At 43.7% G+C, this 19,128-nt stretch overlaps 2 protein-coding genes across 2 annotated transcripts; one reads left to right on the top strand and one right to left on the bottom strand.

Annotated features, from left to right (window-relative positions):
- Window positions 1-198: 198 nt before the first annotated feature.
- Window positions 199-5,472, bottom strand: GSBLH_T00000288001 (uncharacterized protein; the record flags this gene model as incomplete). Its single annotated transcript, XM_013038473.1, has 8 exons — window positions 199-711; window positions 742-3,114; window positions 3,150-3,260; window positions 3,290-3,397; window positions 3,428-3,998; window positions 4,029-4,231; window positions 4,265-5,020; window positions 5,053-5,472. 8 exons carry the CDS (start codon window positions 5,470-5,472, stop codon window positions 199-201), a joined length of 5,055 nt encoding a protein of 1,684 aa, XP_012893927.1.
- Window positions 5,473-7,395: 1,923 nt separating this feature from the next.
- Window positions 7,396-8,346, top strand: GSBLH_T00000287001 (uncharacterized protein; the record flags this gene model as incomplete). The annotated part of the gene is made up of 1 exon (XM_013038472.1): window positions 7,396-8,346. One exon carries the CDS (start codon window positions 7,396-7,398, stop codon window positions 8,344-8,346), a length of 951 nt encoding a protein of 316 aa, XP_012893926.1.
- Window positions 8,347-19,128: the final 10,782 nt, after the last annotated feature.

Below are 19,128 nucleotides of genomic sequence, written 5' to 3'. Positions count from 1 at the left end.
ATATAGTATATTCAAATAGGTTGTGTTAATTCATTTCTTTGAGGGGGTGTAGCTCAGATGGTAGAGCGCTCGCTTAGCATGCGAGAGGTAAGGGGATCGATGCCCCTCTCCTCCATTTTTCTTTTTCCATTTCGGCAGTTTTTCTTTTCCCTTCCTTGTATGTATTGTGTGTATCAAAACAAACAATGCTGAAATTCATTAGAACCCATCTGCCAAATACTCATCGAAAATCTCATCCTCAAATTGATCAGCATCCATTTCATCGTCCTTATACTCCTGGAAACTCCTCGTACTCGACTCAAATTGCTGCGCCTCCTCTTCACTTCCCGTCACCTTCACATTCATATCCATCGACTCGTCGATTCCCACCACCGAATCGCACATGACGCGAATTGTCAGCTCCTGCGATCCGACACTCTTCAAGCAAATAGGCAGCTTAACCGTCGTATTCTTCACCACAGAGGCACGTTTCCAGGTCAGAATCTGCCCCGCTGCGTTCTCTACGAACACGAAATAGGAGTAGTTCTTCGGCTTTTTGAATCGCGGAGCGAAAACGCGTTGCGGCACCACTTTCTTCAACTTCAGCGAAACCTCCACGACGTATTCCTTCTCCACCAGAAGCACGAGGTTTGCGGGATCGAGCTGCTTCTTGTCGTCGAGAATGCTGAAGGCAACGATGAGTTCTGGGAGATTGAAGAAGGACTTGATGATCTATGAATGAAAGCGAAAACCAGAACGAACTTTGGAGGCCAGGTTTGAATCCAAGCGACATTTCATCATCACGTCCATCAGCTCGGACTCAGAATGATTTCGGAAGTCCTTCAACTTGCGATATCCTTCGTTCTTAAGCCGTTTCATAATGCTGTTGTCCATTCCGTCGAGCTGCAAAAACTCGGAATCGTACGGCATAATCGCTTGAATCAGCAGCGGCATCGTCGTGAAAATCAAGCGCAGCTGATTGGACAGCTTCAATTCGCCCGCAATGTCCGCGAGAGCGTTGATCAATCGAATGGAATTATCGAGCACGCTGCTCTGATCGTTCACAAAATCGGCCACAGGGAGCGGAAGCCGCAGCATGAAGCTCTGAAGCAGCAGATACGTTTTGATGTGCGGATCCTCGAAATTGGCGTTTTCGTCGACGGGCCAATACATGTTATGGCTCAACGCCTCGTTGTGGATCTCTTCGTTGTGTCGAACAGGCTCTGGATCGTACTCCGTCGCGTTGGAGATGAGCGTGAGCAGCTCGGGAATCGTTTCGATTTGGAAGAGATCGTTGGCGAAGAGGTGGACCGTCGAATAAGCGACGTAGTAGAACGAGGAGATCTGACCCAGCTTGAGCGATTCGATCGCGTTGTTTTCCTTCAGTTTGATGCAGCCAGCGCTTTCTAACGTGCGCAGCACGCTGGTGACCATGTCGAGAAGGAAGGTCTGGATGTCCTCGACTTTATCGGAATAAAGACCGTAATAGGAAGGATTGCTGAGAAGGCGGCGATAGAAGAACGTCCAGCTCAGATAATCAATCACATCCTGCACGTTCTTGAGATTTCCAGCGGCGATTTCGGCGTTGATGTGATCATGGAGATGCAGATGCAAGGACGATTCCACCGGGAAGGGTTCATACAAAAACTTCTTGTAGTAGTTCTTTTTGATGTCGTGAACCATCACGCAAGCCACGCCTTCCGAATCGTATTGCGGTCGTCCTGCACGTCCCATCATCTGCAACACATCTGTGATCGGGTAATCCACCCATCGGCACGTCTTTCCATCGTGGTACTCCGTTCCTTTCACGATCACCAAATACGCAGGGAGATTGACTCCCCACGCCAGCGTGGAGGTCGTGCAGAGAATCTGAATCTTCTCTTGAGAGAAGAGTCGCTCGACGATCATTCGATCATTAGCGCAGAGACCGGCGTGGTGGATTCCAACTCCAAACGGAAGCGTTTCTCGGAGGCTTTCGTCGCGAATCGTGCTGATAATCACGCGCATCTCCTCGGGATTCATGTGAAGCCATTGGAAGGGATCGTCGAACGCCGCGTAGTTAATCAAACCGAACGCGGTCAGTCGCGTTTGGCGACGCGACGCCACGAACACAAGAACGGGCTTGTGAGGCGAATACTGCCGAATGGCGGTGTAGCACGGCTTATTCATTGTGGCCATGCGCGGACAATAGTGCTTTCCTGGATAGCCGGAAATGTGGACTTGCAGCTGCACCGGTCGCACGGAGTGGGAGAAGTTGTACAGCCCCGTTCCGTGGATTCCAAGCCAGTCTCCGAGATCGGTGGCATTGGCGAGCGCTGTACTCAGTCCGATGACACGAATGTGTCTGTTTTCTTTCTGTGCGATGAAGCGAAGACGCGAGACGATGACCTCAATGATGGGACCTCGATCGGCGCCCAGCAGATGGATTTCATCGAGAATGATCACGCCCACTTTCTGCACATAGCTTCGATGCTCCCACTGTCGACTCACTCCATCCCACTTCTCGGGCGTCGTTACGATAATATCCGCGCGCTGGATCTGCCCCAATTCCGGAGCCGAATCTCCAGTCAACTCGATCACGCGATGCCCCAATCGGTTCTCAAAACTCTCCTTCCAATCCAGCAGCTTCTGGCGCACCAGCGACTTCAACGGACCGATATACACGGCCTTCTCTCCTTTGTGAGCTTCCAGCAACCGCATCACCGCGAGCTCGGCCACCACGGTTTTTCCAGAGCCTGTCGGCGCGCAGATCAGCAGGTTTTCATCGGTATGGTAGGACATGAAGAAGACTTGCGTCTGCACCGCGTTGAAGTGGGAGAAGCTGTAAAGACGCTGATATCCGCGGTTTTTGAGGGCGGTAACGGGGAGGGGATCGAGATCGAGGAGCGGCGTTTGTCGCTTGGAGTCGTGCGGCATGCGGAGACCGCGGAGAGGGAGGTAGACTTCGATATCCGACCCGAGCCAATGATCGGAGCAAACACGAAGAGTGTAGAACTCGGGGAGTGGAGGGAAAACGGGGATGGCGAACTCCAGGGTCTGCTCTTCTTTTCTCTTTTTGTATTGGATCTGAAGCTCTTCGGAGTACAAAATCATGTGCGTCTGGGAATTCTCAATCCAGACCCACAATTGATCGATCTAGAGAGAATATCAAATCCTGTCGAAAAACAAACCGGTCCGTGCATCTTCAGTGTCCAGTTATACGCGCATTTAATCGATACAGAAACGCGAAGAATGGTAGACGTGACTGGCTGCAACGCGCCTTCCACCTCGTAGAAAGGAAGCTAGAATCGAAATCGTGCGAAATGCAAACCATGCGAACCAGATTCGACACGACTTTTCCAATGTTTCGCTGATCCAAATACGCAGAAATCTCGTCGTCTTTCATGTCACGCAGGTCTTCCAGGGAAAGGCGGCGATTCTATGGTCGATTCGATGGGTTTGTTCCTACGACGATCCGACCGAGAAGCTCGCGATGGATGGGGACTTGGCTCAGCGGATGGTCAGTGAACCAGATTCGCTTTTCGATAGAGCGGCACAGACACAAGAGTTTGTACGCCGCGTTCGACCAGCCGCGCTGAATGCAAATCTCGAATAAAGCGCGCGTGATTCGCCCCGCGTTTTGAGAAATGAAGTTGAAGTCGGAGAAGAGCGTGGCTTCGTGCGGCTCCCATTGACTGATGTAGGCTTGGAGCAAGATGAACGTCTTGGTGAAATCGTCATCCAGCTTCGCTTTGGTGCTGATGCGGCAGCACTGGCTTCGCATGTCCTTCAATTCTGCGATTTCTTCGTCTCGCAACTTGATCGAAACAAACTCTTGGCTCTGCGAGATGATCATCAGAATCGTTTCCCAAGTGGAAGTGTCCAGCAGTGTGTTGTTCACAATCTCGATCGTTGAATACGCGATATAGAAGTGAGAAGCCACACGACCGAGATCGGTTGGGAACAGATTGCCCGTTTCCATATCATAGCGAATCATGTGCGCATTATCCAACTGTGTGGCCGTGTCTATAACCATGTTTCTGTGGGTAAATCGCATCCATCAAGCCGACTCGCAATGCAAAAACAGGGAAGGATCGCGCAGTCGCTCTTCATTGCTCACGCCGTACGCCTTGGGACTCTTCAGCATGCGGATGTACATGTATGTGTATTGGATCCAAATCACCGCCTCGCGGATATTCGTGACGGTTCCTGCCACGATTTCCGCATTCATATGATCGCACAGATTCTTCATGAAGTGAGACTCGATTGGAAGCTATGCATAATAAAACGATTGCATCGGCTTTACCTTCATCACCATCAAGCGAGCGAAGTTATCAATGCTGTCGTGCATGCCGATGATGCAGCCTTCTCCAGTTGTATCGAATTGAGGTCGGCCAGCTCGTCCAAAGATTTGAATCACATCCAAAATGTCGACATCGCACCATCCGCCGCGCGAAGCATCGTAGAGCTGCGTTCCTTTAATGATAACGCCATGGGCTGGGAGATTCACACCCCAGGCCAGCGTGGCTGTGCAGCAAATCACGCGGAGAACGCCTTTGGCGAACATTTCTTCAACGAGAGATCGATCCGCGCGACGCATTCCGGCGTGGTGAATTCCAATACCACTGGCGAATAATTTTTGTAGCTGAGCGTTGTGGGATCGCTGAACACGACCGCTGTAGTAACTGTATTCTTCGTGGTCGATGGGAGTTTGGAAGAAGCCCTGCTTTCCCTTTTGCTGGGCGTAATCGAGGATTTTGAGGGCGGTAACTAACGTGTCGCGACGACTGTGGACGAAAACCATCGCCTGCTTATCGATCTTCAGCTCCTCCACCACTCGATCGAACGCCAGTTCGTACTGCTTCTCGGTGGCCTTCGCTTTGTTCTGGATGGTAATGCCGATGAAACGCTGGGTCAAAGGCACAGGACGGAACGAGTCATCGCAGTAGAACAATCCCTTTCCTGGCTCCAAGTTGACGTGAAGGAACTCGGCAACATCCATGTAGTTGGGAAGCGTTGCAGAAAGTCCGACAAGTCGAATAAACTTTTGAGTTGACTCGATCTAAAGCTCATAGGAAGGAGAATAGAAAGAACCTGACGGAGTGTGCGAGCGGTGATGCTTTCAATTACATTGCCTCGATCACTCGCTAGCAAGTGCACTTCATCCAAAATCAACAACTTCACTTTCTCGACAAGCGAGTTATCGCCTCCCTTGCGAGTGATGACATCCCACTTCTCGGGCGTCGTTACGATCACCTGGGTTTCAGCGATCTCCTGCCGAGTCAGCTGCATATCTCCGGTCAGTTCCCGAACAATCAGTCCAAGTTTCCCCAGCGTGTTTGTGAATTTGGCAACAATCTCTTGAGCCAAAGCCTTCATCGGCGCCACATAGATGATTATCATTTCTTCGCGTCGAATCACGCCCAACTCTTCCATGATTTTTTTGATCTCGTGGAGAATCGTCAGTAGCGCGACATTCGTCTTTCCGGCTCCAGTTGGGGCGCACACCAGCATGTTGTTATCTGTGTTGTACGCACAGTCGAACACCCAGGATTGCAGACGATTGAACTTCGTCACTCCCTCAAACACCAACTGTCCCCAGTCCTCCAGAACGTTGACAGAAACCAGAGGAATCTCTTGGGACGCTTGTTTGCAGGATGGCTGGACGAGAAGTTCCTCGTATCCCTAGATGATCAAACAACCACAGCAAGCAAACGTCGTGATACGTCTTTTGACCCGAAACACGCTCATTCATCGTGACATCATGATTCAACTTGACGCCAAGCATATATCCTTTGTATCGATCGTCATGACCCCGTGGTTCGTTTGGCAGCCTCAACCCTTGCTTCTTTAGCTGGTCTAAAAAGTCTTCATCGAGACCCATATCGTCGATTGGACGTTGCGATAAGGACTGAGACTTCGATGAAAGTTCAGGAGGTTCGGATGATTCTCCCGGAGCCTGTAATAAGTCATTTCGATGCTGGAGAATCTGAAACACAGTTTCGACAGAATCCATGCCTAGGAGATTCAGCAATTCCTCCTGGTTTTGATCGGGACCTGCACTTTCGAGCATGGAAATGATGCAGTCGCAAAGGGAAGTAGCGGTGAAAACATCGCGAGAGGCAGGATGACTGGAGAGATAATCGTCACAAACTGCAACTCTACATATGAGAATCATGTACTATACAAACAGCCAGTCTGTATCATACACTGTAGTGTCATGTTCTTGATTCTCAGGTTCACAAGAGGCAGTAGCTTCACATGAAGGATTCGGCTCATTCATAGAATTGCTTTCGTCCTCCTTATTCTTACTACTACCATCATTATTGGCAGTAGAAACTGTTTGGAATATGTTCAAATTCATGGGAATATCAACACCATAGATTTTGTCAAGGGTTGTGACTATTTCCTTTCGAGTGCTTTTCAAAGGTTTGTAGTATTTCCGAAGCTCCAAACTTAGCTCATGGAACTTATTCCAAAGCTTTGATAAAGCAGAACCATAGAGCTTTTCTATCTCGGGTCGAAGTTTCGGATCTAAGGATGCTTCATATACGCAAAGAGCCATTTCATTCACGTCCAATGTGTCGTATGCCTTATTCCTTTCGAATCAAGTAGTACTATGAAAAACCTACTTTTGGCAAATAGCGATTAATTCCGCATACTTTTTACGCAAATCTGGCTCATAATCCACAGGAACGGAAGCAAAATTCTCCCAAGTTAGGCGCTTTCTTGCTTCGTTTAGCTTGTTGATGTATTCCTCTCTTTTATGATCGATTTCATCCCGTTCCAAACGAATCTTACTCAGATCGGGTGCAAATTGATTAAGAGACACTCTCAATGATGTTGACTATATGTAAATGACAGTAAAAACGATTGACCAATCTAGGAATGGACATCAACCTAAAATAAAAATACTTAGTTCACTTTGTTCATTGATGTAAAGTTGTGGGATCCCACAGACTTAGGAAATGATTCTGAAATGACAGAAAAAGGGATTGATAGGAGTGGTTATGTGATGTATAAAACATAGATACGCTAAGCATCGAAAGTCAATTATGGGTACAATGTCTATGATTGTGTGTTATTTACACAGTAATACACATTTCTTCATTACAAATATCTGAAGTATAATAGAATATTAGAACAATTATCAAGGATCTACATATGTTAGGAATCTGGGAAGAGTGCTTATCATAAAGAGAACTGCTTTTTTCATTTTATTCTATTCATCATATTGAAGAGTACTATGCGAGGATACTGAGTGTTATGTGACAAATATAGCAAATGCTCTTAGTCGAAAATAACGACAACTCAATCATAAAAACGATGGTTTTCATTTCGATGCAAAAGATTGCTGATTTTGTCAATTCTGTTATTAATAACTATCATATTGATAGTTCCATCATTCAAAATGTACAGGGATGCTTGGGTAAAGAAATGAAACTAAATGGCTGGATTTCATTCATATTGAGTAATAGAGAATGTGTAGTATTGCAATTCAATAATGGAATATTTATGAATCAAGGATTTGTGGTCAGTGAGCAGAAAGTGTTGAAAGTGTTTGGAAATCATCAAATTGGTGATATTTCATATAATGAAGAACAATCCATAGAAGTAGTAAAAGAAGGAATTGTGGATTTGGATCATGGAAGTCGATTTGAAGGATTGGTATTGACAGAAAACAAGTTTGGAATTCCATTTGGATATGGTGAAATGTATGATGATGATGGATTCTTGGTGTACAAGGGTATAATGATCAATTGGAAACGATTTGGCTATGGAACGAGTTATCATTATAATGGTTTGATTGAATATGAAGGATATTGGTGTGATGATAAGCGATTTGGAATTGGAAAAGTGTATGATCGATATGGTAAATTAGTGAATGAATGTGAATGGTCTAATGGAATTGAAAGGAATATTGAATATGAAGGAAATGGCTCAGAACCACTGAATATCGGAATGAAACACTTGAAACTGAGTGACCATTGTATATTAGTTGATTGGGATGTTTCATTGTTGTATAATTTGGAATCAATCGAAATCGGTAATGATTGTTTTGAATCAGTGCAAACATTCAAAATCGATGGATTGAATCGATTGAAAACTATCAAAATCGGAAACAGTTCATTTGCTGTATTGGAGAAATATGGCTTGATATTTAATAGAGAAAAAAACAAATCGAAATCATTCCACATATTGAATTGTGAATCATTGAAATCCATTCAAATTGGTGATTATAGTTTCAGTGATTTTGCTGGAGACTTTGAATTGAAGAATCTACCACAATTACAATCTATTCAAATTGGAATAATTGGAAGTAAATCACGTAATTTCCATGATAGTTCATTTGTGATTCGAGGTATTGATATGATATTGTATATTTGAATGATGCATAGATCTTCCAAATCTACAATCCATTACATTAGGTGATTATGCTTTCCAAGAATCCAAATCAACAATAATCGAAAGTATTGAAAGAATGTGAATGAAATGATTGATGTAGATCTTCCATCATTACAATCCATTGAGCTAGGTTGGTATTCATTTCGTGGAATATGGAATGATGAATTCTGTTCCTTGACAATGCGAAGTATGAGTGAATGATTTGAAATGATTGAATGTAGATCTTCCAAATCTAACATCCATTACTTCACGAGGATATAGTTTCGAACAAACTCGTGCAGTGGTACTGGAAAGTATTTCAAACTATCAAACACTGATCGTATCTAGATGTTCCAAATGTTCAAACTGTTTTTCTTCCTTATTATTCATTTCTGAACGTTCAATCAAAATCAATTTCAAGTATTGTTTGATGGATTAACATTCATTTGTAGATGTTGCTTATTCCTTTTTCCCTGATAGTGTAACAGTAGATCAATCATATCCACATGATCATGAAGATAATTCTTCTATATGTTGGTGTATATTATATTAAACAAATGTTTGTTTTGACATCATCACAATGGATGATAGAAAATCAAATTACGCATAGTAATATTAGAAGAAGGATGAAGGATTTAGACTGAAAAATCAATGAGGCATTTGCTTATATATTCCTCAAATAAACCATATGCTAATCAATTTGGTATTCATCAATATGATGTCTACCGTTTTGGTATATGGCTGAAGAATAAAGTGTAGATAAATAACTTTACATCCAAACTAATGATATATATATATATATATATCTTTTAAATAGTCTTTAAGCAAATCGATCGATATCCATTCATTCAAGGAACCTCGAGATTATACCAATTATTGTATCTAAGCAGTAGTTTATGTTTTTCTATTACCAATGATGATGTGATATATATTTTCGTTCATTTTGTTAAATCAGTGATTCCTTAACATTTTGATCGTATCATAATACGAAATAATACCATATTTTATGTGTGAATGACCAGAATAGTTAGTAAGCTTTTCTATTGTTTTCTTTTTCAACAAAATCGTAAAAATGAGAGCATTTCAATAACACAATGATCATTTCAAGCCTTATTCATACAAATGCATCTTAATGACTGTGATGTGATATTATTAAAAACGAGAAGCATTGGCATTACAATAGTATCATATGAAAAGTGATACTTCTAATATTACAATGAATTCACTTAAAAAAGAAAAATGTTTTATTTGATATTGATAAAAAAGCAAAGTGATGGAATACTCTATAATACCCAGAAAAAAGTTCAGATACAGAAAATTGAATTGAGAATAATAATATCATTGTTTTTAGTAACTAATAATATGGAAACTACCATAGTAATGAGAATAACATTCGTAATCAAAATGACTTTAAACAAAAACAAACGTTGTGATATAACAGTGTTTAAAAATGTTTTTATTTAGATGCAAAGCATTGCTGATTTTGTCAATTCTGCTATTAGTTACTATCATGTTGATAGTTCCATTTTCCGAAATGTGCAGGCATGCTTGGGTAAAGAAATGAAACTAAATGGCTGGATTTCTATTATACTGAGTAATAGAGTGTGTGTAGTATTGCAATTCGATAATGGAATATTCATAAATCAAGGATTTGTCCTCGATGAGCAGAAAGTGTTGAAAGTGTTTGGAAGTCATCAAATTGGTGATATTTCATATAATGAAGAACAATCCATAGAAGTAGTAGAAGAAGGAATTGTGGATTTGGATCATGGAAGTCGATTTGAAGGATTGGTATTGACAGAAAACAAGTTTGGAATTCCATTTGGATATGGTGAAATGTATGATGATGATGGATTCTTGTTGTACAAGGGCATAATGATCAATTGGAAACGATTTGGCTATGGAACGAGTTATCATAATAATGGAGCGATTGAATATGAAGGATATTGGTGTGATGATATTTCTTATGGATATGGAAAAGTATATGATCGAAAAGGTCGGGAAGTGAAAGAATGTTTGTGGTGTAATGGAATTGAATGTGATACTGAGTATGAAGGAAATGGCTCAGAACCACTGAATATCGGAATGAAACATTTGAAACTGATTGACCATTGTATATTAGTTGATTGGGATGTTTCATTGTTGTATAATTTGGAATCAATCGAAATCGGTAATGATTGTTTTGAATCAGTGCAAACATTCAAAATCGATGGATTGAATCGATTGAAATCTATCAACATCGGAAAGAATTCATTTACTCGCGTGAAACAAGATCAGTGGGATCCACTAGGCTATGCGGAAGTTTCGAAGACATGCTTCCAATCGAAATCATTCCACATATTGAATTGTGAATCATTGAAATCCATTCAAATTGGTGGATCTAGTTTCAATGATTTTGCTGGAGACTTTGAATTGAAGAATCTACCACAACTACAATCCATTCAAATTGGTACAATTGGAAGTAAATCTCCTAATTTCTGTTGCAGTTCGTTTGTGGTTCGAGGTATTGAACTGCTATTGTATATTTGAATGATGCATAGATCTTCCAAATCTACAATCCATTACATTAGGTGATAATGCATTCCGTTATTCCTTAACAACAATTATCGAAAGTACTGAATAAATGTGAATGAAATGATTGATGTAGATCTTCCATCATTAAAGTCCATTACAATCAGTTATAAGGCACTACGTGGGAGAAAATTCTTTGATTCCTGTTCCTTGACAATGCGAAGTATGAGTGAATGATTTGAAATGATTGAATGTAGATCTTCCAAATCTAACATCCATCTATTCTGAAGGATATAGTTGTTATTATTGTCGTTTAGTGACATTGGAAAGTAATTTTAAATGTTAAGTATTGATTGTACATAGATGTTCCAAATGTACACACGGTTTTTCGACCTTATATTCCTATCGATTAATTCAAATGAAATGAATTTTGAGTAGTATTCGATTGATTTCATGTCATTTACAGATGTTGTATATTCCATTCTTACATTTAGGGTCAAACACAATCAGTGATTACAGCATTGGATCTATACACTTCATTCTATTTAATATACCTGTATATTCAATGCTCACTTTCGATGTTTGTACCAAACCTCTTATCTTTTTTTCTTTGGTCATTCATTCAGGACCCAAACATGAATTGACTCTCTTTCAACATTATTATCATAATTCAGATTATTTTAGCCGTCAATTTCCAATTCATTATGTAATTGATGTTTAGATTCGTTATCTCCATTTGTAGAATGATCGAAGAGTTGAACTGAGACAATCGAATTTGATTTGATGTTTAAATCAAAAAACCCCTACTTAACAACTCAAAGGAAAACACTTTTATTGATATATTGAGTTTATCGTTCGTAAAAACATAGCGGAATATCACTTTGTTTGAATCAATACTTCTTTCGATTCCTCAGTATTATTTCAAAACACACACGCACTTTCTCGAATTATTTCTAATCCTATCAATCATCGCTCTGTTTCAAACAAGCAATAGTAAAATAAGGAATCACGAATCGTTTCAATGACATAAATCTTATCTGCCTTCTTTTCCTCGACCTTCTTCCAAAGTGGCTCTTTCTCACTAAGACCTTTCCATTCATCTAGTCTCTCTCTCAATTCCTTCATCTCTTCGTTCTTACAGAAATACGAAAGAGAAGCGACCACAGCAGAAGGAATCACGCAACTGCTATCATTCTGATAAATCTATCCATTATTCACAACAATCATCCTCACATCACTCATCTCTTTCGTCAATTCACTTGGCATATTCCTTTCTACAAATTTACAAAGCACGCGCGAAGCAATGGACGCATACTCCTTACAAACCGCTTCTTCCTTCGAACATTGAAGCAGTATTTCGCGTGTTTGGCTCACTCCAGGAGCAAAACAATGCCCATCTCGCTTCACAAAATTCAATCGGAGAATTGTGTCTTGAATGGAGTGATTGGAATCCTCGAGGTTCCATAACGCAAGGAAAACAAACAGAGCTTTGAAGCGAGGCGACAAAGAATGAACCTCGTCAAGAAGCAGACAGAGATCTGCAAGCATCGAACGATACGATAGAGTGATATCGATGTTTTCTATTGTTTCAAGGATGATTCGATTGCAGATCGATCCAATCGCTTCGCTTTTCTCCTTTTCTCCTTTGTCTCCTTTTTCTCCTTTGATCAAAATCGACACACACAACCGAGCAATCCAATACCGAATCTCCAAATTCTCATGCTTCGTCCAGATCGTTTCGATTCGCTCCACCATTTCAATCGACATCTCGGGCAAAAAGCGGTGTAGCAGAACCAGCGTTTTGAGATACGGCTTCATCGCGTAATCGTTTGCATCTTCCATCAATTGGCTCATCACCACCTCCACAACCGTATTCAAATATTCCTGATACAAATTCATTCGTTGGTCGTCCGTCAATCGGCGATAAAACCGACGCAGGCTCTTCAAAGCCACCACCACTTCGTGCGCGCTTTTCTGCGAAAGAACTTTCCGTAACGAGCTCAATCCGCGATTCCATCGCTCCTCATTCACATTGCGAAGCGGAACGCGGAGCGTGAGCGTTACGAGCAATGAATACATCGCGCGAACGAGAAGATGGTGGCCAGCTGTCTGATCTTGCGTGCGAAGCTGGTTGATCGTGATCGTGGCGATGACAGCGTCGTATTGCGTGGTGTAATGAATCATTAGCGTCATGATCTGCGATGAAAACAGAGAAAAACGACTACTTCAGTGAAGGTAAACTTGACGAATGAGACTTTGGCGCGGGAATAAATCACGTCCAGATTATTCATGAAATCGATCACGAGCTGCGTCATCGTTTCCGAATCTTCCCGATCCATCGCCATTTTGGAAATGAACAAAATCTGAAGCAGCAATCCGTGCAGAGTGTTCTGGCTGAGCGAAGGATCCATCAAGATTTGACGGATGATGCACTGCGCATACACCACATAGTCGCACATCGGGATCAAAATCGCCTCATTCTCAATCGGTTTCGCAACAAGATTACCATGGCGCGAGCGGACATCGTCCGACAAAATAGATTCGGACTGCCATTGACTTCGCTGATGATCTGCGTTGTTTTCTGAATCCACGCGTCTTTCGGTTGAGTAAAACTCTCAGAGATACCTTCTATCGGCTGAACGGAACCGCTCAAACGAGAAGCGAGAACGATAAACGCGAAGAGGATTGGATCCAGTCCGGCAGTTTCAATGCTCCCCTCCCCTGCAGCGATGACAAACTCAGAAAGAAATCCTACGAGACCACTCTTTTTCCATCAATCGCATGGAGAACCAGCTTCGAAGGAACGGATACTTGGCGAAGAACGTGTGGACACTCAAATTGTTGTCCATTCCCTCATTCACGCGGTTGTTCAGCACCTTTTTGAGAACCACTGTGTACACCATGAGCCCGCTATTCTTCACCGACCAGCTACGTTCGCACTGCCCTTCTCGATCCTACACGTTGGAACAGAGCGCCTCGATCGCCAGCATTAACGCGGGCTCGTTGTGGTAATCCTCAATCGCGACTTTGCGATCGAGGAAGAGCTGTCGAATGATGTTCAGCGCGTGGACTCGCGACTTCCAGGAGGACTAAACTCGAACCAGCCTGCAAATTCGACTCGAATCTCTTCGCTAGGGAAGACGAGAGAAGGATGAATGCATTGCGCAGGAAGCTTTTGGAAGTAATCCACCGAAGGAGCGGCGAGCACAAAGAGTCTGCAGAGGAAAGGGTTCACGAGCGAGGGAGCGGAAGAAAGGATCTAGCTGGAACGAAAAGAGCAAACAAACGCTGGCAAATGCCTGGCTGAATCCGGTGGAGCGGCGAAGAATAAAGTTCTGGTTGTTGATGTTACTTTCATCGAGGAGAATCGACATGAAATAGGAAGGCAAGCTAGAATCAAAGCAAACGCTGGCTCATTCGTACCCTGCTAACAACGAATTCCACTGCCCCAATGAAGTCACTCGCTTCAGAATCGAAGTGATCGCATCGGCCACAAACACGATTCCTCCAATGTGTTTGATTGTAAGCATCGAACTCAGCAGGTCCCAAACCAGGAAAATCACATCGTCCGTTGTGAGGATGAACTCGTTTTCATTCTCGTTCACCGCATCATTTCGAAGATAACTTCGAATTGCGTCCAGAGCAGGCAGACGCGTTTCTTTGCTCTTCTCAAAGTTTTTGTCTTCCAATAAGGTGATGATGGAGCTTATCAATAAAACGGAATGCTTGCAAGTGAGCCAGCTACTCAGCATTAAGCGTTTCAATCGTTCTGTTTGTTCAGGATCCGCTTCGCCGATGATGTGCCCACGACAATCCAGTTTGTTCTTCGCGATTGGAATGTTTTCGGAAGGAGAATTCGTTCCTAACGAAGGCTGAATCGGTCCCTTCGAGAGAAGCGAAGACAGAGGATCTTCACTATTCTCTTCTCCAGCAAAAATATCGCTGTCCGCTACAACGTTGAGCGTTTCGTGGAAGATCAAGAAGCTGTTTTTGAGGAGTGTTTTGCATCGTTTCATATCATCCAGCAGAGCGGGATATGAAGAAATAATTAGCGATAGAGCACGGAGCGCGGATTGGCATGTGGGGATGAAATACGAAGTGAAGTCCGAAGATTCGTGCATTTTCGCAGCATCTTCGTCGATCGCACGCACCAAACGATCCACAAGCGACACCGAATCCTCGCTAAACTCCTTCGATTCATCGTTTGGCTGCAGCAGTGCGAAGTACGAAGCCAAATGCGTGGCCGTGATGTCGACTTTGTAGTCTGTGAGATGTTCCTTCCAGTCCAGACCTCGCTCCAAAATCTGGCGACACAGCGCTGCGAGTTGATCGGAAGGCTGCAAATTGCGATAGATCGTGAGAACGAGCTTCGATCCGGTTTGGCGGATTTGCTGGTTCTGATTGAGGAAGAGAGCGAGACAATGCGAGAACGAATCGATCGAAAACAGGGAAGAGACGGGCAGAGCGGACTATGCAGAATCAAATTCAGGATGATTTTTGTACCGAAGAATCGAAGAATGTGCAGAGAACCAGCAGCAAATCCGTGACAATCAGCAATGTGTGCGTCGGTGCGTCCGCTCGAATCATTCCGATCAGTGAATCCCAAATCAACGCAATGTTTTCCATGGCAATCCGGAGAGGACGATAGAACTCTTCGAGTGCAGGCGAAGACCGCAGCAACTCCAACGAAACCGAGGAAACTGGCGGCTTTTTCTGCGCACGAAGCGATGCATTGAACACTTCCTTCGCTTGCTTGAAAAGAGCCTGCGTTGAGAGAATCACGCGCTCTGTGAGATGCGTGAAGCTCACGTTCAGATCGTGGCGATATTGCGGATTCTCGGTGTGGCACGATTCATTCACGATCGTTACGATGATTCTCCATTCCTGCTCCGAAATCGCCTGCGTCGTCTATTCATTCAATCCCACAATTCGAAAGCCACATAAAGCGATTCCGTTACCAGTTTCATCATGCTCATTCGGATTTCATCCACTCCACAACGCGCATATTCCATCGCTCTTCGAATATTCCGCGGGTTCTCGCTGTCTTCGATGAGATACGGTTCGTTCTTCTTCCCCACCACGCCGATTTCTTTCTCCACATTCATCACGCTCAGCTCCAGCAACGCGCTCGTCACCGGATCTTCCGGATGCGAGCGTGCAACATTCAAGAAGAACAGGTCCAGTCCGAAGAGCGAAGTCGATGAATGCGAAGCTTCCGCGCTTTCTTCGCGCAACGCAGGCGGCAGAAGCTTCGGTTTGATGTTGAGAATCGCGGGGAGAATGTAGTCAAACACGTTCACGCGCCCGTCGGGCGAGGCGTAGACCATTTCCACGATGGGATCGATGCAAACCGCGATCCACTGCGAGCGAGGCATCTCTGCGTAGGCTCCGATCAGCAAATTCAGGAAGACGGAGGTGATCTGGGAGCAGTAGGAGCGATTTCGTTCTGAGAGCTGGTTAAGCAGCAGGGTGACGAGGGATGGATGCATGGAGAGAACGTTCGTTGCGGAATCGCATTGAAGCAGAACGGAGAGAATCGAAAAGGTGCGGCGAGATGTGCTGGCGTCGGTCATCGCGGTTTGCAGACAGGGTTGAATCACGGAGATGTACACGCCTTTCTACGATCAAAAGAACAGTTTCTGAACGTACAGGGGTTTGCTTGATGAAATTGACCAAGGATTCCTCGCAAACGCGACTCACTTTTCGAGCTGTATTGTCCAAATGGTGGAGAATCAGATTCAAAATTGACCGAGTGAGCGGTGCTGGGAAGTTCATTTTGTGCGTGGAATACGCGGAATAAACGAGCGTTGCGGTCTGAAGCATGCAGATCACTTCCTCGCTGCAACTGGGCGACATCGCCGCGATTTCCATGACCACATAGCGAATGAATCCCATCTCGTGCAGCTCTCCGATCGGACAATTCAACACACATTCGCGATGCATCATCACTCGCAGCGTCCCGCACGCCTTCACCTCGCTCAGCACTCGCTTCTCTCCCGACAGCAGCTCTTTCGTTGGCGTTTGACGCAGTAATTGCATGCGAACCCACAGCTGGGAGGCAGCCAGCGCGTCTTCAACGCGAACGCAGCGCGTTTTCATCATGTCCACTGCGATTTGCTCCCATTGCGAGAGCTCCATTGCTGATAACGAGGGAAGGCTTTGGAGCAGAAGGTTGGTGTTCTTCAGAATGGAAGAGCATGTGGAGATGCACTGCTGCTGGATTTCGGCCACATTGGACTCCATGGCAGCTACATTATGATCGATCTGGATGGTGGTACTTTGGAGGATGGAAGACACGACGGGGAAGAAAAAGGAAGTAATGCGATGAAGCTGGTCTGGAGAAATCACACGCAGAATCTCTGGTAAGGATATCCAGAGACACAAAACATCGTTGGAGGTAACTATTTTAGAAACGAAAAGGCCAATACGTACTATCGTTGGTAGATCCGTAAGGAAGCTTGAAATCGTTCGACAAGAGAAGATCGGTCAGGTCACTGTAAATGTTCACGATACTCTCCTTGTCCTTCTTGAAATACAGTGTCACTAGTGTTTTACTTTATAAAAAATGGTATACTGAGCACATTTGTGCTTTTCCGTAAAGCCTGAGTTTCGGGGAGTAATAGCAGACAGCAAACAAATCTGTAAATATCGTGTGATGCTCCTCCGACTAAACATAAGCAAAAAACCTTGGTTGCTACGAGTTTTCTGTTTCAAGATTCCAAAGCAGTTCATTTGCTCGTAAACAGTATTGCACTTGTTGAGCTTGTCAAAAAGTTGCGGTAATTCAACACTCTCCTCAGAGCAGCAATCCGTGAACAATCTCTCCGGAATTGCAACAGGGGACGATTTTTCAGTCTTTATTGACATCTGATGAAACAGGGTCAACTCTGTAATTCCGTAATGAACTTGAGTGTGGGAAAATTTTCGTGTATATTCAACAAACACCAAAACTACTCGCGGAAGAAAAAGTCCACATTTTGTTCAAAGGATGGCTGAACTCCAGATTCTTCGAAAAAGCTCAGAGGTAATTCACTCTGGTCGTATAGTGGACTCAGATGATCCACTTCTTGGGGAGAAAAAAGTTGCAAATTATTTCCAGTGTCTACTAGAATGCTATTGTTGGTGCCACAAAACGAAATACTGCGCGGAAGGTGATCGAACTATTTTTCAGAGCATTTCCGCAAGGATACATCGGGAATGGTGAAAGTTGAGAAAGGTTCATAATCATCGTCAATGCGAAAGATCATTACCGTATTCATACAAAGACCTAACAAAAGAACCGCTCCAAAGCTGTACAAGCAAGAAGAGAAGCGTCCTTGCTGATACAAAACCCTGTGGGGACTGAAGGGAGAGTGTACTGCTTGATCACTTTAATAACCGAGCCGCTCTCGTTATCAGTGGTTACTTGTCGAAATGGCTTGTAGAGAGTACACTTCCCTCCAACAAACCCTAAAATGAGTTTACCTACCCAGTAACTGGGCATGCCACTTCCTGTCTATCGATCATAGCGACTGTCAGCCAGTACATAAACAATGCTGTCCAGAGAGTACTCATTGGTTTCGTGGTTAAGTTCAAAAACACAAACAGCTCCGTTTTGATCAGAGCAAATGATTTCTTCACAACACAAGTCGATGTCCTATGGTTGACGCGTGGTCTCGTCCAGTACGATATTGTTGAGGATCGTAAAACCGTCAAAGAGAGAGATTACTTTAGATAGACTTTTCTTTTTGATATCCCATAAACGGAGAGTATTGTCGGTGCTTCCCTGCGATGAAATCATTTTCGAAAGTGCTACGGATAGAAGCATATAAGGGGAGTTGGAGACTGATCTGAGCGCTTGGATCGTACCGAGATGACCGATCAGAGTCTAGAATGGATGCTCATGCAGAAATCGACTGTGTAAACCACTTGTTTCATGCAGTCGAGTATCTTGATTTGGCCTAGCACTCCTCCCACTGCGAGAAAGAACTCCTGTGGGTACTGGTCCGTAGATTTGATCATCATCCATTCACACACGGTAAAAGACTGGTAATTATTGGAGACCAAGTGTACCTCATTTTCGTTATCATCAATAAACTCTTGAAGCAAATGCATATCACCATTCTGGGAAATTTCGTATCTCAGATGATTAATCCGTGTTGAAAAATACATAAAACAGCGGTTCGAGCTAACAGCCGCAACATAGGTGATGTTGTCTGACAATGTAGGGCAAATTGCGATATTCATCGATGAATCTATACATTGAAGAGGTAGCGAGGTGATTTTCTTGTAAAC

This window comes from Blastocystis hominis (genome assembly GCF_000151665.1).
Source record: "Blastocystis hominis, Singapore isolate B (sub-type 7) whole genome shotgun sequence assembly, scaffold_0".
Taxonomy (NCBI): Eukaryota; class Bigyra; order Opalinata; family Blastocystidae; genus Blastocystis; species Blastocystis hominis.
Note: the sequence above shows the minus strand (reverse complement) of the source record. Positions and strands in the feature narration are given on the sequence as shown.